At 41.4% G+C, this 22924-nt stretch overlaps 1 protein-coding gene across 4 annotated transcripts in view; it reads right to left on the bottom strand.

The window, feature by feature from the left end:
* The window catches only part of LOC111153554 (AU RNA binding methylglutaconyl-CoA hydratase), a 294376-nt gene that overhangs the window by 237618 nt on the left and 33834 nt on the right, over positions 1 to 22924 (bottom strand). For 2 of the 4 annotated variants that reach the window (XM_022512639.1, XM_022512640.1), the window contains exon 4: positions 20617 to 20703. The exons of the other annotated variants lie outside the window; for them this stretch is intronic. In XM_022512639.1, coding sequence (XP_022368347.1) covers positions 20617 to 20703 — 87 coding nt within the window. The remainder of the gene's footprint in view (positions 1 to 20616; positions 20704 to 22924) is intronic. 4 annotated transcript variants of the gene reach the window in all.

Raw genomic sequence — 22924 nt, 5'->3', positions numbered from 1 at the left:
AAAAAAAAAAGAACAGCTCAATTAGCATTCAATGAGTAATTAAATTTCAACCATTTTACAATATTATGAATTTCGAAGTTCTAGTGAGTCGACTGTATACTTCAATTAAAAATTTTTTTAATTAAATTTGTTTTTGAATCTTAAATTTTATGCAATCTTAATCTTTCCGTGAAAGATGTCTCTCTTAGCAAATTTTCTTCGGGAAAAGATGAGCCATCCCAAAGCACATGCTAGTTTCACAGTTACCTCATATGCTGGTTTTTACATCCAGTATTTTTCTGCTTGGCAGCACCTGATAATCTCAGTGGACTGAATACACACACTTCAGAAGGGCCGATTTCCCGTCCCCGAGAGCTGGGAACCAGCACGACGGCAGTTGTGTAAGCGCGCGGCTGGATGACATCGGAGCTGCCAGGAGCACCCCAGCAGCAAAAGGAAGAAATTATGACTCGGCGCGTTACGCAACCAACAGGATCAGATGCTATTTTGAGTTTAGTACCAGGAAATGGGCCAGGTATGACAAAGAAGATAATAATCCTTTGAAATGCTCCTAAAAATACGATTAAAAGCGAACAATTAAAGTCTGCTATTTCAAGAGAAAGATAAAGGAGCTTCCCAGGAAGGCCCTGGTGTACCTCAGTGTCTGCAGGAGGACCCCAGGGACGGAGGGGCACTGCAGTCAGACCGGGAATGAGGGGGAGGGGAGCAGGCCTACTTTCAGTTCCAAGAAAGAAACTATACGTAACAGAGGTTTTCAGATGTTTCCAGAAAAAGAGAGATTCAATTATTAAGGGAAAACGTTAGTGTCAGTTGTGATTTTTAAATATGGCTTTGACTGAAAAATCGTGTTCTTATACAAAATGGAAACATTTCAAAAGAAAAGCTCATATAGGATACTGAAGTCTGACTTTATTGGTATCGTTCAAAAAGAATAGAAATAAAATCCAGGTTAACTGAAAATTAGAATAAATCCCTAATTACCACGAATTGCAAGTCCAACCTTCACCTTCACGTGTTCTCTCCCATTCCCATCACCAGGTTTCAGAGGAAGCACAGAAACAAAACACAGCCACTCCCGGCCCAAGCATGCAGGGGCTGCGCTTCTGGAGCCCAGCCAGGACCTCGGAGCAAGAAGGAGCCAACCCGCATGCCAACACACACTCGCCCCACATCACAGCTGGGCTCGAGGCCGGTCAACGGGAGCCACTGTTCCCGGAGCCAGGGGGCGACCACTGTGCAATCTGAGAAAAGATGCTTGAATTTCCTAGCCCCACCTCTGCTCCACCCGTCTGAATTTTCCATACGGCTGCCTGTGGATTAAGCACATGGAGAAAGTGCTTACGAGGTAGGTTCACTGTCCTAAGCACCTAACGAACATCACGTAACCCTCCTCCCGGCGTTGTGACCTCAGCAGTGCCCTGACCATCACTGCTGAAGGGGACACAGGGCAAAGGAGCTATGGCCCACCAGCAGCTCTCACAGCCTCCACCCAGAGCCCGTGACCCAGGCCCCAGCTCTGCAAGACAACAGTCCAGCCTGCCTCGGGGACCCGTGACTATGCGTCCAAGGAAGTCTGACAAGCACAGTGACTCTGAGCTCTGCTGTCATTGACTGGAACAGATTTCTGACTTGAGGCTTCCCTGCAAACCTCCAACCCAGACTGTGCCCAGTACGTGACTGAGGGCCAACACCAGAGCATCCCTTTCCGACCAAACTTCCAAAACAAACAGGGAAACACAGAGAAGGGGAAGCAAGGTTAGCACCCCCCGCCCCCCGCCACAGCCTTGTCTGGAAGAATATACTGAACAGAACCGAGGGGTAACTTTCCTTGTCAACTGCTGCTCCAGGTGCTCACGACAACGAAGGAACGACCGAATGAGAGAGAGACAGACTGCGAGCAAGCTCTTGGAACGTCAAATGCTGACTGACAGGATACATGGAGCTATTTTCATTTCTGAGGAAAAGCTGATACTAGATGTAGTCTACTATTACCTGGTAGGAAAAAAATACACCACTCCTGTCTGGCTCCAAGACCTCCAGGCTCTGTATCCTGCTCGGCAAAGCACGGTCTACGGCCCCGCAGCGCTAGCATCACCTGGAGCTACGGAAACGCACAGCCCCAGGCCCCACGCCGGAACGACCGCACCCCCTGCCCCGGGAGCTGCGCTTGAACAAGACTGCGGGGGAAGCGCTGGACACCCAGATATCCACGGGGAACATGACCGCCTCACCATCCTGCAGGATAACATGCTGCCCCACAGAGAGAGGGAGCAGTAAGTGCCCCAAGTCTTTCGGTAAGACTCAAATGCAAAAGCGGAAAGACCTGCGCACGAGTGTCTGTGGCAGCTCTCTGTGCACCTCCGTGGGACGGACACTTCTGGCGCGGAGAAGGAAGCAGCTACTGGCCGACCCGCGCTAAACATCCACGAACCTCCAGAAAATCTGCTGCAAAATGACATGCAAATTGATACACACTGTGCTCCGTGTATTAAAAATTCTAAAAATGAACTAGTCTCCAGTGATGGAAAGCAGCTCAGCAGTTACCTGAGGACAGGTAAGGAATGGGAAGGGGCAGGGAAAGGGACCACTGCGCGCCACAAAGAAACTCGTGCGGGTGACGGGCGCGGTCACCATCTGGGTTGGGTGATGTTTGCGGAAGTCGAAATCAACACACGGTACCCGCTAGTACATGCAGCTCACCGCACGCCCCTTACACCGACAGGTCTCTTCCTAAAGCTTCTATGACTGGAATAACAGGAAAATGATAAATCCAAGAGAATAAAGTAGACTACTTCTAGGTCTTTTATAAACAGGGTTCAACTAAATATATAATCTATGTTTATTTTTATAGATGTAATTTAAAATCAAGTAACACAGGTATGAATCAATTTAAAATGATAAAGAAATAGCATTAAGAAAAAATGATGAGAAAAAAAGGTGAGAAAAGTAAAAGGGAACGATTTGGGTTCTTCAAACTGAAATATAACTGACATACAGTATTATATAAGCATCAGGTGTAAAACACAGCAATTCAACAATTCTGTAAATAACAGTGTTCGCTCACCACAGTAAGTCTGGTGACCATCAGTCACCATACACCGTTATTACATTATTGCATACTCTGTATGCTGTACTCCTCGTCTCCACGACTTACTGATTTTATACCTAGAGCTCTGCACCTTAATCCCCTCTATCTATTTTATGCATTCCCTGCACCGTCTGACAATCCCAGTGTGCTCTCCGTATGTAAGCATCTGGTTTTTCATTTGCTCATTTGGTTTTTTAGATTGCACATATAAGTGAAATCACATGATATCCGTCTTTCTCTGTCTGAGTTATTTCACGTAGAATAATACCCTCTAGGTCCATCCATGCTGTCACAAAAGGGAAGATCTCATTGTTTTCTATGGCTGAGTAGTATTTCACTGTGTGTACACACACTACATCTTCTTTATTCATCCATCTACCAATGGACAATTAGGTGGTTTCCATATCTTAACTACTGTGAATAATGCTGCAATACACAGGGCTGCAGATCTCTTTTCAAATTAGCGTTTTCGTTTTCTTTGGGTAAATCCGCAGTATTTACTGGATCATATGGTAACTCTATTTTAGTTTTTTGAGGAACTGCCATACTGCTTCCCATACTGGCTGCACTAATTTATATTCCCACCAGTAGCAAACAAGGGTTTCTCTTTCACCCCGTATTTACCAAAACGTGTTACTTCTTATCTTTGATACTAGCCCTTCTGATAGGCATGAAGCGATAGCTCATTGTGGTTTTGATCGGCATCTCCCAGAAAAGTGATGTGGAGCAGCTCTTCACATCGCTGTCAGCCATCGACATGTCTTCTTTGGAAAACGTCTGTTTAGGTCCCCTGCCCATTTTCTAATCAGAATGACCTTTGCTCTTGAGTTGTAGGAGTTCTTTATATATTTTGGAGATTAACGCTGTAGCAGATACATAGCATTTGCAAACATCTTCTCCCATTCACTAGGTTGCCTTTTCGTCCACGGCTTCCTTGGCTGTGCGAAAGCTATTTGTTTGGATGTGGTCCCAACAGCTCCGTTTTGCTTGCTTCCCTTGCCTGAGAGACGTGTCACAAACACAGTGTTCAGGGTAATGGGGAGGGAAGAATTTAAAACTGAAATTATACCAATTCTGTCACTGCTCACAGTAAGAGGTCAACACAACTTTCCAAAGAAAAGAATCGAGTACAGTATGTGACGTTATCGTAAGAAAGAGCAGCCGAGGGACGCCCGGGTGGCGCAGCTGGTTAAGTGCCTGATTCTTGATTTCAGCTCAGAGGTCACGATCTCAGGATCCTGAGACTGAGCCCCGGGACCTGCCATGTGTCCGCTGGGGAGTCCACTTGAGAGTCTCTCTCCTGCACGCACAGTCACTGTCTTCCTCTCTCATTCAAACAAATAAATCTTAAAAAGAAAGAAACCCACAAACAGAATCCAAAGACAACCACACAGCACACTTAATATGATCTTTTAAATGTGAAATCACCAAAAGCTGAAGGCACAGAAAACCATGACAGACGTTAAGACCAAACGTATCAATACATTTAAAGAGGCTGAATTAATCTAGTAAGGAAAAGACTCCATATGGATCATAAAGCAAAACCCAATTACAAGTACTACATTAGAGAAACATCTAGAACAAGAGAGAAAATAAAATTTTTTTAAAAATCTGAAGGATGGGTATGGTGTTTCCCAGGATCAAATACAAAGAAGTCATCTCATGATCTTAATAAGTAATGGGAGACATTTAAGTAAAAGCGTTAAAGGGACAAAGAAGCACTTTATCAGGCTTAATAAAGGAAAAGTCCACCACGAAGGTCTAGCAGCAACAAAATGTCTACTACACACAAAACAACACAGCAGGGGCATCCACAAAGCAAACACACGAGAAACAACAAATTCATCACAGCACAAATGTTACAGCCCCTCTCTGGCCATTATACAACAATTAAACTAAAAATCAAAACAAAAATACTAGCTAGTTGGGGACAAACAAATACAGATGGGCTGAGGGCACAAGTCTTCCCCGTTTTAGTGGTTGGGCAGAGACTGCAGGCTCCACGTCTGAGGACGGGTCCAGTGGAAGGGCAGGCCCCCGGCCCCTGCCTCCAGAGGTCGTTCCCAGCAAGGCCACCTTCCCGCCTGCAAAGTGTCCAGTGTACACGGCTGGATGAAGATGTTCTCTTCCTCCCTGATGCCGCACAGACACAGCATGACAGAAATGGGTCCCACACTCTCAGAACTACGGCCCCTAAATTTTTCCTACCCCAAATTATTTATTTAAATGGATAGTATAAGAAAAAACAAATGGGCTTATCCTTAACTCAGATATCCCGTGCTTCTTTCCCAGAACACCGATCCTCCTCCAGGCCCGTGTGAAAAGTGCCCCGGGAGTCACACAATGCTGGCGCTGAGCTAACCGCCACAGGCGACTTCAGGTGCCAACCTGGTCGCTGTGGCGGGGAAGCTGGCCTGAGAGGGGACAGCCAAATGAGCAAACCTCCTCATCAACAGATCTAAGCCACAACCTTCAACTTAGCTATATCAGTGATCAAGAGAACATTTTGTCCCTGTTTCTATACTTTATTTTATTTTTTCAATTTATTCCAGACCTTAGACAGAAGGAGGATTTCTATTATTAAGGTTCCCTTAGATACCATATAATATGGATGATGTTTTCTGCAATGCTGTTTGTCATAGTAAAAAACTAAAATTATCCAAGTGTCCATCAATGAAGGAAATAATTACATACATTATGGTATGTCAATAGCAAATAATACAAGGAAACAAGTCTTTTAAATGCAATGGTAAAACATTCCACACTACAGAACACTAGACTCCAAACTATTCCCAGAAATAATTTTTCAAATACAATGTTTATCACACAAAGGATAACCAAGAAAACAAGCTATAGTAGGAAAAAACATTAAGAAAACACCCGTACAAATCTGAGATCCATGAGCTTCAAACACGGACTCTCAGAGAAAGACATGAAGCCAAGCATGAAACTGGAAATGACAAAAAGAGACAACAGTTTTTTAAAAGAATGAAAAAGTATTGTAAAATGAAATAAAAAACCCAATGTTTGTAACGAATTGGGTGCAGCTTTTGAGAAAACCAGTGGAGCTGTGAACTGTTCAGTGGGAAGTAAGGAGGAACACACACGGGAGAGACGGAAGGGGAGACGCAGACACACAGTAAGGAGGCCTGATGCGAGCCAAATCGCAGAGAACAGTGAACCAAACATCCCTCGTCATGGGTTTAAAAGAAAGCAGCAAATGTAACCTGAAGAAAAAAAATTTAATGAAAATCAGGATGGAAATTAATAAAACAGAAACAAGAGACGGGATTAACAAAGCCCAAAACTGATTTCTAAAATGTATACTAGATATACCTACGGGGAGGCAGATCCCAGAAGCAGACAGAATGAGCACGCCAGCCGGCCCACACAGGAGTGAGAGGAGACAACCACTGCGGACTCCTCAGAGACAGTAAGAGAACGTTATCAATGGCTTCATACTGATGCATTTGAAAATCTAGTTGAAATGGATAAATTCCTAGAAAAGTATTAATTTCCAGAAATAAAACTTAAAAACAGACAACTTGTTTATGTGGTCATTTTCATATATGTGTTTGCATATAATCTAAATCAATGTATGTATACAAATATATATTCACGTAGAAGCCAAGAAAAGGCCGACAAATACTAAAATCAATGAATATTAAAATATTAAATCAGGGCACTAGTAGTAATCACTTATGTGGACAGAAAGGGAATGGGGGAAAGCTGCTAAAAGAAGTTCTAATTTTTTCATTAAACATACATTCAGATATTCCTTATGGAATTCAAAGCTAGCAAACATAAAAAGGCCAAGAAACGATGCAAGTATTTCCCTTTTTCCCTTCAAAAAAGAATGAAAGTGAAATCCTAGAATATTCTAGGGTAATATTTTAGAGTAAGTGACAGAGCTCGGTTGATAAGCCGCCTTCTTTGGCTATATTTAGCAAAACAGTATCATTTCCACAACACCATCCAAAATCAGAATGTGATTAATACCCAGTGGAAGTCAGCAAAAGCAACAGAATTCGACAAAGGGAAGAAGAGAGATCCTAAGTTGCAAAGGGAAGTGTAACTCTACTGGAAACTCTGACTCAGTAGGCGGGGAGGGTAACACTTCCAAGGGAAAACAAGCGGCTCCCAGATACTTGTGTCAGTCTTCCGTCAGGATGACGAAAGGATGAAGAAAACGGAAAGCAGGATCTGGAAGTTACACTTGGAAACTAGGAAGTACAGTTAACATGAGTGTCCATTAGTTGCTCCCTCACACACCGTAACTGAGCTCTTCCAATTTCTACTTACTATGTCAAGTTAGGGGGAAAGATAAAAATGCAGGCTGAAATGCATCTAATTTAACAAAACTAATTATTTAAAAAATCTCCTTGACCTTCAAACAAACAAAAAAAGGCACAGTGACCATAAATATTTTGGGTCAAGCCAGCAGACTAACAATTCTGCAAACCTTAAAAATGTTCTTTACTGGGGCGCCTGGGTGGCTCAGCGGGTTAAGCCTCTGCCTTCGGCTCAGGTCATGATCTCAGGGTCCTGGGATCGAGCCCTGCATCGGGCTCTCTGCTCAGCAGGGAGCCTGCTCCCCCCCCACCCATCCCCCCCCTTGTGATTTCTCTGTCAAATAAATAAATAAAAATCTTTATAAATAAATAAAGGTTCTTTACACACCTAAAATCCAAGTCAGCGCATAGCAGAGAAAATGCAGCAAGTACACAACCTCTCCAGCCAGACACGGTAGCAGTCGATGCGGCACTAGGGAGGTAATTTGACAGTAAGCCCAGTTTCAGGTCAAGCGACACAGAGGAGTGCCTGAGAAAGCTCTGAATGGTACAACAGTAACAAACTATCAAACTAAAAAAAAAAAAAATCAATCATAATTCATAGAAGCTCACCACACATAGGTAATGGATAAACTTCACTTTTCTGCAGCAAATAAACACCTTATGGCAACTTCTTTGGGCAAATGAGAAACGGAGACAATGTCTGATTTTATAAGTATCGGACGTCTCTAAGTCAAACGGAAAGCTTAAAAGGGCTATATCTGGCATTGCACGCAAGCCCTTTTGCATTCATCACTCAAAAATATCTAAATATTAAAATAGGACCCTAGGGAGTTTTAAGTGTACTTATACCTTTACAAAGCACAAAGTGTAACGTGTTATGTAATTAAAAAGAATACAATGACGAAATGCATGAAATGTTAATCAGACCTTATTCTTGTTTAAAAGCTCTGTGTCTTACCTCAGAGACTATTAAGACACAGTAAATCAGACTTCATGCTACAAAGAAAGGTGTATACAAATTTTCAAGGAAGAAAAAGAAACCTTCCAAATACCCTCCCCTACGGTTTACTTAGAAGAAATCGAACGATGGCAAGTTTTCATCCATAACCAGGACAAGTTTAGATAACTAGTTCTTTCTCTAAGGACCTACACCAGAAAGCCCAACAGTCAGACTAAGGGGCCATCCACAACAGTCCAAGGATGGAGCTCTTCCCCCACGGCCAGCCGGCCAGGAAGCAGCTGCCCCATGCCCCAGCGCTCACGTCCAGGAGGAAACCTGCAAACGCGCCAGTGCCAACCGCACTGCCAAGTTCAGCGCCCGCTCACCCCGTGCGCGCTCCTGGCCACGGAGGCAGGGTGTGATCGGGGCCTCCCAGATCAAGGACGTTCTTCACTTGGCTCTCAGAGAACTGTTTTCCTGCTATGTCTCCCTCTGAGTCTCCTTTCTGGTTCTTTTCATCCCAGTCTTGAAACATTAAAATGCTTCAGCCGGAAATGCCTGGCATTTTAAAGGGTTACTAAGGAACATCGATTGTACAACTGAAAATTCTGGTGAAAACCTATTTTAAATACCTCTTTATCCTTAGACGACAATTTTCAGAGACCTCAACCTGCGAAGGAAGTAGACTAGCCCCTGCAGAGTGTCTGTCTGAGAGAGAATTCTGAATGTTTTCTAGCTGTTTATGAAACACCATCTAATGAGGCAAGACTGGCCATCAGGAAGGAAGTAACACCTCTGCACTTACCTTCCGCATCACTACTTTGCACAGTGGGGGTCCCAACAGTGGTAAGCCCATGTCACAAGGGAAAACAGGAAGGAAGGTGCAGATGGAGAAGGGGCGGTAAGCTAAGATCAGCAGCTTTCAGTAGATCCAGATCATCTCATGTCTGAGCAGCTGCAATGGCCTGCTCAGGCCTCAGATTTCAAAATAACCTGTTACTGCTTCCAACCTGGGCATCCCCTGAAAGGGGAAGGAACTTGAAACAGTGATTAACCTTTCAGATATCTGAGAATTCACCATTTCTTTACAATGAAACATCTCAAAAAGAGCCTTTTTTCTTTGAAAAGAGCAACAGAACTAAGTTTTGTTCTAGGAGTTTGGAGCTACTTTTTAAGAAGAGCCTTTCTAAGAAGCTAGGAGCATTATGTAAGGAATTTAGTAACTATGAATAAAATACAGAACTTCTTTCAGATCTGTATTTTAATAACACAGAACAACTTTCAAATGAGTCCCGCTCCTGTCAGTTCCTTGCAGACTCTTTCATTAAAAACAAGTGGGGCGCAGCGACCACCAGGGTCAAGAAGGAAGCCCGTGGCCCTTGAGACCCCAGAGAAAGATTCTCCAGGTGTGGAAAATGCGAAGAAAACAGAGCAAGAGGAAAAAGTGGTATCGGACAGGCAGGATATTCTCTGATTCACAGCATTACTGTTAGGGCCACAAGGGTTGTGACAAGCCGCTCACAAAATTCTTGAAGAACAGCAGTCAGCCCGAGCCTCCAGGAACAGGCATCAACGTGCCTGTGTACAAAAGAGCCCCACGAGAGCAGGGGAGGGTTCGCACCGGCCGCATCCACTCACATCCTCCAGACAAGACCTCTCTGTGGACACACTGGCCTCCAGAAGCCCTTGACAGAAAAGCACTGACCGTGCCAGCAGAACTGGTGGGGAAGGACCAACGAGAAGGCTGGAGGCCTACGTGCAGAATCGGGTCCATAAACCAATTGTGTTTCACATTCAAAGGGTTTTTTCCTCTCTCCTGAAAACCTAATAGGAGATTTTTTTCTAAAAAAAATCTAGGGGGCGCTTGGGTGGCTCCGTGGGTTAAGCCTCTGCCTTCAGCTCAGGTCATGGTCTCAGGGTCCTGGGATCCAGGCCCCGCATCGGGCTCTCTGCTCACTGGGGAGCCTGCTTCCCCCTCTCTCTCTGCCTGCCTCTCTGCCTACTTGTGATCTGTCTGTCAAATAAATAAATAAAATCTTTAAAAAAATAAAAAATAAAAATAAATAAAAAAATAAAAAACATCTTGGGGCGCCTGGGTGGCTCAGTGGGTTAAGCCGCTGCCTTCAGCTCAGGTCATGATCTCAGGGTCCTGGGATCGAGCCCCGCATCGGGCTCTCTGCTCAGCGGGGAGCCTGCTTCCTCCTCTCTCTCTGCCTGCCTCTCTGCTGCTTGTGATCTCTGTCTGTCAAATAAATAAATAAAATCTTTAAAAAAAAAAAATAAAAAATAAAAAAAAAATAAAAATAAAAAACATCTAGAATTCTGGCTTCTCCTGAAAATAAGAATCAAGGTAGAAAATAAAAATTATTCAAAAAATAACACTGGAAATCTCTGCAGAATTCAACATAGATGAATATTTTAAAAACCTATCTAATTTGGCAAATATGAAGACTGTATGTGGCATCCCCACGTAAGGGGGCATAACAACAACAGACTTCCTCGGGTTTACCGATGTGACACCTGTCGGCAACACTGTGCGCCCGAGGGCTCCTCGCGGGCTCGCCCATCTGCCTTCCCAAACCCAAACGTCCTGGCTACTGAGACTTCCCCGCTGAGCGCACGCTCATTTTTCCTGTGTGTGCCTGTCTGTGACGTCAGTACACACACACTTCTACATTATATACTGTTCTGTATGCTTTTAGTTTGATAAAAAATACCTTGTTTTAATTCAATGTTTCCAAGATTTACCCATGTTGTCACACTTCCAGTTACTCATTTATGCACCACACAAGCTCACAATACACAAAACCACCCATCCATTCCCGTCGCTGAAAGCTGGTTGACTTCAGCTTTTTATTATTAACAATATGGCTACATAAAACCTTTTTCTTATACTCTGGCATAAGCTTCCCAAGGACACATGCACAAAATGCACAAACTCCAAGTAGCAACACATTCATTGAGTCATATCAGGTATTTTTAAAAATAAAAGAGCACAGTGTCCAAATGCAGTGCACAAAGAGAGGTTATTATTTTCATGAACCTGGAATGCCCACCCTATGTGTTTACTGGGATAAACTTTACTATGGGTCCCCTAAAAACAGTGTTAAAGGGCTTAGGTTTACCCTCTAGGTAAACGCCTTCTAAAGCAGTGAACTTTCGAGGTCTCGTGGATCGTGACTGCTCGACTTCGTAAGACAGCAGCACACTGTCCTCCGTCACACCCATGCCAGTTCGTGTCCCGGTTCTTCACCAGCTCGTGGTCGTTTCAGGCACAAGAATATGTGGCTCGCCTGATAGATGTGTGAGACAGGACTCTCTCCTGCCGTCTTGCACACTCCTAGGTGGCAAGCGCACGTGCGTGCTGATTCACGCATGCACGCACACACACACACACACGTGAGCACACATGCACACACACATGCACGCAGACGCACGTGCGCGCGCGCACACACACACACACACTTCAGCAGCTATGTGTTTCGAGTATTTCTTCCCAGTCTGTGACTTTCCTTTCTACTTTCTTTATAGCACCTTCTAATGAACAAATGTTAAGTTTAATTTGGTAAAATTTATAGACCTTTCAAGGGCTGCATTCTGTGTTTAACAATTTTACTCTGTCAAGATCACAGACGTAAGGACACCTGGGTGGCTCAGTGGGTTAAGCCTCTGCCTTCGGCTCAGGTCATGATCTCAGAGTCCTGGGATCGACCCCGCATCGGGCTCTCTGCTCCATGGAGAGCCTGCTTCCCCATCTCTCTCTGCCAGCCTCTCTGCCTACTTGTGATCTCTCTCTCTGTCAAATAAATATATAAAATCTTAAAAAAAAAAAAAAAAAATCACAGACGTTCACTTTCTTTCATAAGTGCTGTCAAGCCTTTGCTGTTCCCAGCAAATGCTTCCTCTCCCCTGTGGCAGTCCCCCCATTTATGTAGGTCTGCTGGGCTTCTGCAGGCCATTCCATAGTCCATTTGTCTATCCCAAAGCCCATAACGTACCAACTTAATTCACACATCTTTAACGTTAAGTCTTGAGTGCTGATAAGGCCCCTTTTCTGCTTCTTCAGGAGTGTCTGGCTTCATTATGCTCATCAAATTCCTCACAAAACTCATGCTGAGAACGTAAGTGTAATTACATTGAATCCATACGTTGAATCATTTGTGAGAATCATCTTCTGGATACTGTATCCTCCTATCCAAGAAGATAACGTGTCTCCGTTTAATCTTTTTAACATATTCTGACAAAGTTTCACAATTTCAAAATAGCTCACATATATTTCTAGATTCATTTTTGTTCCTGCTGTCAGTAGGATCTTTTCTTGACTGACATTTCTTCGCTGTTGCTGGTAAAGAACAATTAATTATTTTTAAACACGGATCTTATACCTGGCTCTCTCGAGACACTCATTATCCTGAATAATTTGTTGATCCTTTTAGATTTCAACCAAGACAATCGTATCTTTGTGTCATTCTTTTATTTCTATTTTCCTGCCTTTCCACACAGGCCAGGATTTTCAGAACACTGGTGAACGGAGGTGGTAACGATGAGCCTTTTGTTTCTTCCTGATTTGGAGAGATGACTCTTAGGTTTTACTGCTAAGAAACAGATACCTCTCATCAAGCTACGGAACTTCCCTTCTATTTCTTGTCTGCCTTGACCTTTTTCTAAGGAGGGATTTGACATCTCGCAAATTCTTTTCATTAATCTAGTAAGACAAAACATGATTTTATTTTAAATGACTAACGTCGCAAATTAAAGACTTTCAAATGGGAACCTCCTCCTCCCCCTTACATTCCTGAGAAAATCCAACTTGGTCTTTTTATTTCTAAACCTATTGGATTTCATCCATGTTCCTAAGCAAGACGGGCTCCTCTCACGCTCTGTTCTATTGTTTCTGTCACATGTACATGTGAAAGTCATACTAATCAAAAACACTGAGTTTAGGAATAAACTCTCGCTGTCCCGTTGGGCGGAGTCGTCTGTGGAAGGCTGCACCGAGCCCACACGGCAGCCACAGGCACATCAACTGAGCTTGTGAAGCTAGGCCTGGTGCTGTCTCTGTGAGCAGACTTCCAACCCCTACTCAGTCTCTCCCGTGGGAACAGGGTTATTCCAGAATACGAGTCCTTCTTGAGACAGGAACTTCTTTACTGGCATAAAGATTGCCACAGCACTTCTTACAAGCTTCACCATCTCTGCTCTACCTACAATCACATCCCTCCTTCTATCTGTAACACGTACTGTCCAATACCCTTTACGCCTTTGTTCAGAGGCTCGGCCTCAGGCAGACTCCCCACTGCAACTCCAGCTTCTACTCATTGATTTCGTAGCCTTGTAATATTGCCTTCCTTCACCTTTCTTTGCATTCGTAACTTTTTAAGGCAATGCGTAGCCACTTATTGCCAGTGGTTTTCCCTTGCTAACACAGGCATTTAAAGTTGTGACCTTCCTGTCAAACTATCACTTTAATCAAATCCCAAAAATGTGGATATACAGTAATTTTATATTCACTCAGTCTTAGTACTTTTTCCTTTAATAGTTCCTTCTTTGACCAATGATTAACTTAACAGTTCTTTAATTTACAAATATATGGTCTTTAAATCTCTAAATTGGGTTATTTTATTTCTAACTTAGTTGCATTATGAACAGAGAACATGGTCTCTATGTATTAATCTTCTGAAATTTAACAGAGATTTTAGGGTCCAGCACATGATTTGTTTTTGCAAATGGTTCATATGCTCATGAGAAGTACACATATTCTCCGATTTGTGTTAAGGGTTAAGGGTCTATTAAGTCAACTTTGATATGCACATTGTTCAAATCTTTATTTTTAACTTTTGTCTTTCAAACTAATGATAAGTTGGGAGAGAGGAGCTAAAATCATCCACAATGATGAAGGATTTGCCAATATCCTGTACATATCCAATATAACTTCATTTATTTGTATACTTTTAGATCTCTGTTTTCAGAAACATACAAGTTTAGTCTTCTGGAAAATTTAACCTTTTAGTACATGCAGTGTCCTTCTCTTACTACTAATGGTTTTTGTCTTAAAAAGTATGACTAGTAATCTCCTGGCATGAAAAAGGCTATAACACAGGTGGCTACTATTAACAATACACAGTTTCTTAATCAAATATGAACATCCATGTCTTTAACAACAAGTTTAGTCAACTGACATTAACGGTAATTACTAGACTTAATTCATCTTATTATTTAATTCATCCTAAGATTGTACCCCTTTTATCCTCTTAACATTTTGTTAAGGTTTGATGAACTTTCTTTTGGTTTTTGTTTTTTTTTACTCTGCTCTCCACTCTCCAACCTCCAACTCATTTGTAAGAATTACGTTCCGTTCCTGATCCAGGAATAATACCTTAAACTCCCTAGCAAAGGACACAAAGACCTTAAAACCTTTAAATCTCCAAAATGCAAAAATCAAAAAGGCCTGAACCAAACACGAAGCAAGTTATCCAAATCAGAACTGGAAGTCAGTAGATTTCTTTAAAAAAACCAAAAAACTGAAACTAAAAAACAAAAACAAACAAAAAAAACTCAAAAAAGAAAAAAGGTGGAAGATTAGAATTCCAAAAAACAGGAAAAATGAAGACAGGAGACATCTGAGATAGAAGAATGGATGCATGGAAAGAAGAGAAGGAGGGAGGGAGGAAGAGAAGTGCCTGTTTTAGTAAAACCTGTGAGCTAATATGGTTTCTATATTTTTAAGCAGCTGGAAAAAAGGAAACAAATTAAATAAACTGTTTCATGACACATGGAAACTATTTAAAAGTTAAATTCACAGTGCATATAGTTTTACTGAAACAGAGAAACACACATTTGTTTACATCATGTCTGTGACTGCTTCAGCACTATCTGTCAAAGTTGAGTACCTAGTACAAGGCAAGGATGTCTCATATCACTAGTTCTTTTCAACATTATACTAAAAATCTTTGCAAATGAAATTAAACAAAAAAAGGAAATGAAAGGTAATACAAATTGAGAAAGAAGACATCAAACTGTCTTTGCTTTCAAATGACATGACTGTCTACAACACAGAAGATATGAGAGAATTAACAAAAAAGTTTGTAGAACAAATACACAATTATACCAAGGTTGCAAGACACAGGGTAAATATACAAAAGTCAATTATTTTTCCACACCAACAACGAACGAGTGGAATTTGAAATTAGAAACACAATACCACTTACATTAACATCCCTCATAATAAAATACTTAGATATAAACCCAACAAAATGTGTATAAGAGCTATATGAGAAAAACTATAAAACTAATGTACGAAATCAAAGAAGTAAATAAATGAAGAGACAGTCCATGTTCATGGACAGGAGGACTCTGTATTGTCAAGTGTCAGTTCTTCCTAATTTGAATTATGGATTTGATGCACTCTCAAGCAAAATCCCTACAAGTTATTTTGTGGCTATCAACAAACTAGTTCCCAAGTTTATGTGTAGTGGCAAAAGACCCAGAATAGCCAATACAGTAGTAATGGAGAAGAAAAAGGCTACGGCACTGACACTACCCAACGTCCAGACTCACTGTAAAGCTACAGTAAACAAGCCAGTGTGGTTATTGGCCAAAGAACAGACAAATGGACCAAGGAATAAAACAGAAAACCCAGAAACAGACTCCCATAAATCCACTGATCTTTGACAAAGACAAAAAAGCAATACAACGGAGCACAGATAGCTTTCCAACAAATGATACTGAAACAGCAACATTCTCAAGCAAAATCAGGAATCTCCACACAAACGGGCCTTATGCCCTTCACAAAAATTAACTCAAAACAGATCACACATCTAACTGTGTAAAGCACAAGACTGTAAAACTTCTAGAAGAGAACAGAGGAAACCTAGATGACCTAGCAGACAAAGAACTTTTTACTTACAATACCAAAAGCAAAATCCATGAAAGAAATAATGAACTGGACTTCACCAAAATGAAAGACTTATTACAAAAGATAACGTCAAGAGAATAAGACTACTATGAAAGCTACAAGCTGGGAGAACGTACAGAATTTTCTGATATCTGATAAAGAACTATTATCTAATACCTACAAGGAACTCTTGAACTCCACAAGAAATACAAACAACTCAATTAGAAACTGGGCCAAAATCTCAACAGACACCTCACCCTGGGTACACAGATAGGAAATAAGCTGATGAAAAGATGCTCCACATCATGGATCATCACAGAAATGCAAATTAAAACAAGATACCACTACCCACCTATTAGCATGGCTAAAATCTGGAACACTGATATCAACTGCTGACAAAGATGTGGAACTACAGAAACTCTCATTCATTGCCGGTGGGAATGCAAACTGGCACACTTACTTTGGAAGAGAGTTAGGCGGGTTTTTTTTTTTTACAAAACGGAACACTCTTGCCACTTGATCCTGTAATTATGCTTCCTGTTAGTTTCTCAAAAGCACTGAAAACCTGTGTCCACACATAGATGTTTCTATGAAATACAGATGTTTCTAGCAGCTTTATTCAAAACTGTCAAAACTTGGAAGCCACCAAGATGTCCTTCAGTAGGTAAATGGATAAATGAACTGTGGTCCATCCAAACAATGGAGTTTTATTCATTATTATTTTATTCGGCACCAGAAACACAGAACAACAATAGAAACATAAGATAGCAAGGCATAAAAAGGGAGGAAACTTTCAAGTGGCTACTAAGTGAAAGAAGCCAATCCGAAAAGGATACATACTATATGATTCCAACTATGTGGAAAAAAAAAAAAAAAAGGTGCATAACCACAAAATAGAACATACAAAGCCTAAGTCAGTATCTGTCCCTTTAAAAAAAAGTTTGCCTGCCCTGGTTTAATATATTAAATGAGTAGATTAGGTCAAGACACTTAGTTTCTACCTGCCCCTCCAAATCTCAGTAAGTCTCCACAAAAGACAACTTAAAAATTTCATGTCCAAGGGCGCCTGGGTGGTTCAGTGGGTTGAGCCTCTGCCTTCAGCTCGGATCATGATCTCGGGGTCCTGGGATCGAGCCCCACGTTAGGCTCTCTGCTTGGCAGGGAGCCTGCTTCCCCCTCTCTCTCTCTGCCTGCCTCTCTGCCGACTTGTGATCTCTGTCAAATAAATAAATAAAATCTTTTAAAAAAAAATTCATGTCCATTGTAAGGTTGTAATAAAAAGTATTATTAACAAAAACTGGGGAAGTTGTGGGGCAGAAAAAAGTCGACTGGATTAGGATTCAGACAGAAATGCTACAGCTACAATCACTGAAAAGAAAATACCACTGCAAAAACAGAAACATCCTTCATTTTAAATGTCCCAGAAAAATTCTAATTTCAAAATCAATATAACAAAAAGAAGCTTGGAAAAAACATCAAGGTAATGTTTACAACTGGACAGTCTCGGCCACTCCTCCTACCACACATACAAAGTTAAAGACAACATCAACCTCTACGTCCAAGATCAGGCTCTCTGACCAACATGGAAACCAAGTCCATGCTCTGTCTCAGGGGACATATGATCTGACCATGAGGCCGGAAACGAAGAGAGAAGCAAAGCAGAGCCACTAGAAACAGCAGCACGGGATTTAGAAAAGGTAGAAAGTTGACAACCACCATTCCAGAAATCAAAACAAATATATTCTAAAACTGAACTCTAAAACACAAAAAATAAGGAAACAGTAACAAAACCACACTAGCCCCCCCAAAATGTTACATGGTCAAATTCTACCAAGCTGCACAAACAGATGACTGCCCTGCACAGCACAGAGAAAAAGACAGAAAGCTTGTCACCTCATTCGACGAAGTTAAACAACCTTGATACTAAACCAGAAAAGGGGAACAGGCAAAAAAAGAACTGGAAGACTGATCACAGCAAAACACATAAAAATCGAATCCCCTGTTTATATTAAAAACCACTACAGCCACTAACCACCATGACCAGGTAGCGTTGATTCTAGTAACGCAAAGCCAGCACAGCATTAATAACTCTATTAATACAATTCAGCATACTAAAGGCTAAATAAGATAAATTCTAATATATACCAGTTGCAGCTAACCCTTGAATAACATGGGTTTGAATTGTGCAGGTCCATTTATACAGAGATTTTTTTCAGTAAATATAGGAAGTACTGTAAATGTATTTTCTCTTCCTCATGATTTCCTTAGTAACATTTTATTTTCTCTAGCTTATGTTATTCTAAGAATTTTATTATATTAATATTAAATTATTATTAAAATGTTACTACTTCATTGTAAGAATATACTATATAATACATGTAACATGTCAGATATGTATTAGCAACTATTTCTGTTATCAGTAAGGCTTCTGGCCAAGAGGAGGCTTCTGCAGGTAAGTCTTGGGGGAGTCAAAAAGTAATACACATCGATCAATACACCCCCACATCGTTACAGGCTCAACGGTATAAATGCTGACATGCACCAAAAACGCATTTGACAGACATTAACATGTGCTCCTGATGAAAAAACAGTAACAATTCCTAACGAGGTGAAATAGAAGAAAACTCCCTGAACTTGCTGATTACTGGCAAATACTAAAAGCACTCATCAGAGTTGGAAGAAAGACAAGGAAGATCGGGATGGACACAATGCAACTACTGAGAATTGTACCGACGGGCTTACCAATATAACATGAAAACTACGTAAGAGTAAAATGCTAGGAGAAGCCAAACTAAAAACAGCATTATTTATAGATAATGAACTTTCACCTGGAAAACACAAAAAAATTAACTGAGAAGTAACAACAGCTAATAAAAGTAATTATCAAGCTGGTGTTACATAAAATAAGCACTTGAAACTTCGTCACCTTCCTACAGAACTACAATAACCAGACTTCACCAGGAGAAAAAGGTCCCGTTCAATGGAATAAATGCTATAAAGAGAAAGCGTAAATCTGAGCTGGAGAAAAAGATGGAAGACCTAGCAAGGTAAAAGTCAAGAAAACTTTCTTGAAGAACATTAAAAAAAAGACGCCCCTCCCCCCGCCCCCCCACACACGGAATGAAACCCATACACATCACAGATGGAAAGAATCAGTGTTACGAAAATGCCAATTCTTTCTAAATAAGATTTAGAGAAATTCCAATCAAAGTCCCGTGACAGTAGTTTCCCTCCTTGCTTTAAAAACTAGCAGTTCCAAATTCATTTGGAAGAACTGACATGTGGGAACCAAAGAAAATCTTCAAGGAGAAAAGAAAAAGAATAACGAGGGAACGTCATACCCTCAAGATAGTACAGGTTTCCACTTTAATACTGGAACCCAGTTAGGGTGACAAATCAGGAGCCAGCATCCGTAACACAGTGACAACGAGAGACCACTACGGAGCGGCCCGTCAGTCAGGGAGCACTTGTGAATGAGAGAGCGCTGCGGAGGAGAGGGGGAGCGGCGTGAAGGTGCGATCCACACAGCGGGGACAAAGCCTAACGGGAAAGCATCTGCCAAAAGCAAAATAAAATGCGAAGATTCAAAAAATAAATTAATTCAAATACAATAAAATGTTAAGATGTCTTTTGTTTTAAACCTTGGCAAACTTGAAAAGCAGCAACATTAAATGCTGGCGAAAATATGAAGAAACAAGTACCGTCATGTAAGTGATGGGAATGTAAATTATTACAACCTTCCTGGAATATAATCTGGTAAAAATGATTAAAATATAAAACCAACACATGATACCTAGAATTGCAATTCCACATTCAGGAATCTATCCTGTAAGTACACATTCTAACGCTCTCGAAGACTTGATACAAAGATACTCACCGCTTTATTATAAATAACAAAAAATGGAAAGAAATCCCTACACATTAATGAAGTAATTTAAAATTTTGGATAAGACAATGCTGTGGATTACTACACCGCAATATAATAAAAAGTATTAATAATCCAGTAAGTTGATATGTACTGAGACATTAATATTACCCAGAAGTCTCTAATTCTAAGGAAATAGCCTGATCCTATCTACACAAACAACAAAACAATGCCAAATCCGTAAATATGTGTGCATGCAATTATCTGGGAGACATTCTCTTTGGTTGCTAATAACTACCTTCACACGCCATGTCATCACGTATAGGAAGCATCTTTAATTATAAAATATTTTTCACAATTTTTCAAGTCAAGTATATTACACTGCACTCCACAGCAACCAGCTAGAGATCATGATTATCTAACGACATAGTAAGTACCCTAGCGAAAGCTTCTACAGAAGGACAGCGTGCAGCTCTCGAAGTCTGACATTTACGGTCATCTTCAGCATGCTAAAAGGAGTTAAACTGAGCTTACCAATTTCATTAATCACCGCTCTGATTTTGGAGACGAAAGGACCAACTTCACTGGGATTCATTTTGACTCTCTCCTTAAGGTCAGCACCTGCAAAGTATTTTATTTACAAATACAATCTAGTTATAAACAAGATTTTAAGGCAATGAATTGAAAGTTTACTTAAGATTCATAGGTAACTAGAATATCAACTGCATTTATCCACTGAAGGAAGTATGTTATTTAAGTTTTCCTTCTCAAAGACCAGCACAGGAAAGAATGAAACACCTGCTCATACAGCATGTGTCCACAGCAGCGGTTCTTGAACTCTGGTGTCTCGGGGCCCCTGTACACTCTTAGAGGAAGAGACTCACTTGAGATGGTATTTACCAATAGTTATTCTATTAAAAACTATTAAGTTTCTTGAAAATATGTATTCATTAGTTTAGTAATACAAACGAACCCACTCGTATTAAGACTGATGCCAGCCACTTGCTCAGCGCCTAGAAAGCCACAGTCTGAGCAGCGCGGCTTTCGGCCGGCAGTACAAACGTCGACCCGGTGCAGAGGGCAAACCACAGAGTCAGTCTGACTCCACGGATGCCCGCCTTGGGGGCTGCAGACTTATGTGCAAACTGACAATTTCAGAATTATGAGTTTATCACAGAATCATAAATTTGGAGCAGAGAAGAAATCCTTAAGGGATCACTTACTCTGTGGCTCAACAAAGAATTCTTTTTAATAAAATAAAACTATGAGAAAAGGCTCCCATTTGAATGAACAAATACAAAACAAAGTAAAATGACAGCCTGGAAGGTACACACTCAGCTACTTACTCTCTGAAGAGTCCGTTATAAAGACATGGGGACTAGATAGAATGCCAAGTCCCGGCCAAGGCTGGGACATTCTGAGCCACACACTTCCTGTCAGAGCACATACCCTACAACTCGTCAGTTCTTAGCTATATACACCCTAGAAAATCGCAGACAGATGTCCAAGGAATATGTACAGCGGCATTCGATGCAACATCTATAAAACCGAAAAAAATCAGAAATAACCTAAATATACATCAGAAGAATTTCTAATAAAATTAAGATATATTTATACAGAATATTACACATTCAGCATGAAAATGAAGGAATTAAAAGTATAAATACGGAAAAAGCTAAGTGTTGAAGAACATATAATTATGTATATTTATTATACCTTAAAACACTAATATGCATTTATATATTTAATAACACTATGCTATTATATTTACAGAAACACACACAGGATGATAATCACGGACATAACTTTTCTTTAAACGAATGCTATTTAGGGGAGCAGCTGCTGGCTCAGTCAGTGGAGCATGTGACTTCTGATCTCAGGTTTGTGAGTTCAAGCCCCACACTGGGCATATAGCTTAATAAATAAATAAATAAATAGCAAAAGAAAGCTATTCAGGGATATGAAATATGCATGGAAATGATAAGTACCAAATTCAATTCGCAGCGAGCTCTGCAAGAAGGGAGATGTGACTGGCAACGGTCACAGAGAACTTCAAACTTACGTGTAGCGCTACGATGCTTAAGTTAGCGGATGGGTACTCAATACACTGGTCTTTAAACGTTTCTGAATGCCTGATACATGTCTTCACAGGAAGCTTTTTCCATGAAAAATATTTTTAGGGCCAAAAAAATTGTTAAGCCACTTGGATATATTTGTTACAAGAAAAAACTGTCGAACCCTGAGGATACAACTAAGTTGACAGTGTGAGGCGCTGCCTACTGTCCGTTGGCTCACACACTCCGGTCTGTGGAAGCAGCTAAACGTGGTGCCATACCGGGGAGGGGGCGGATGACAGAGGAGCCGAAGCGACCAAGAGGAGAAGCAGATGGGAGGCACCAGGGCTTTGCTCGCGGTGGGCCTGAAGGAGCCGGGGTGACCGCGTCACGGATCCGTCACGTCCTCCAGCCTCAGTGTGGGCTACACCGCAGGCGTGCCCTCTGGCATACCACCAGTGCTCCAGACGGGGCTTTCGCCGACCTCCGTGCCCAGGTTCAAGAGACCGGGTGTCGGGAGCCGTGCCGGGAGCTCGGGGAGTCGAGGCTGGCTCTGGACGTGGGCCGCCCATGCACACACCCCAGTCCCCACAGAGCTGGGAGATGTGGTCTGGCCCTCAGTGTGGTCCTGACCCTCACAACTGTGTGAGACTGCCATGGGATTCAGGGTGTATTTTAGAAATAATTTCCTTTCTCCATGGGATGTTAAACATTTGTGGCCTTGAGACTACATTTTAAAAACTGTAATACCCTTTTTGTTTTTACTTTAGAAACGCACCCTGAAATCT

Source organism: Enhydra lutris, unplaced genomic scaffold (assembly GCF_002288905.1).
Source record: "Enhydra lutris kenyoni isolate GAN:26980312 unplaced genomic scaffold, ASM228890v2 scaffoldscaffold33, whole genome shotgun sequence".
In the NCBI taxonomy this organism is placed as follows: Eukaryota; Metazoa; Chordata; class Mammalia; order Carnivora; family Mustelidae; genus Enhydra; species Enhydra lutris.
Note: the sequence above shows the minus strand (reverse complement) of the source record. Positions and strands in the feature narration are given on the sequence as shown.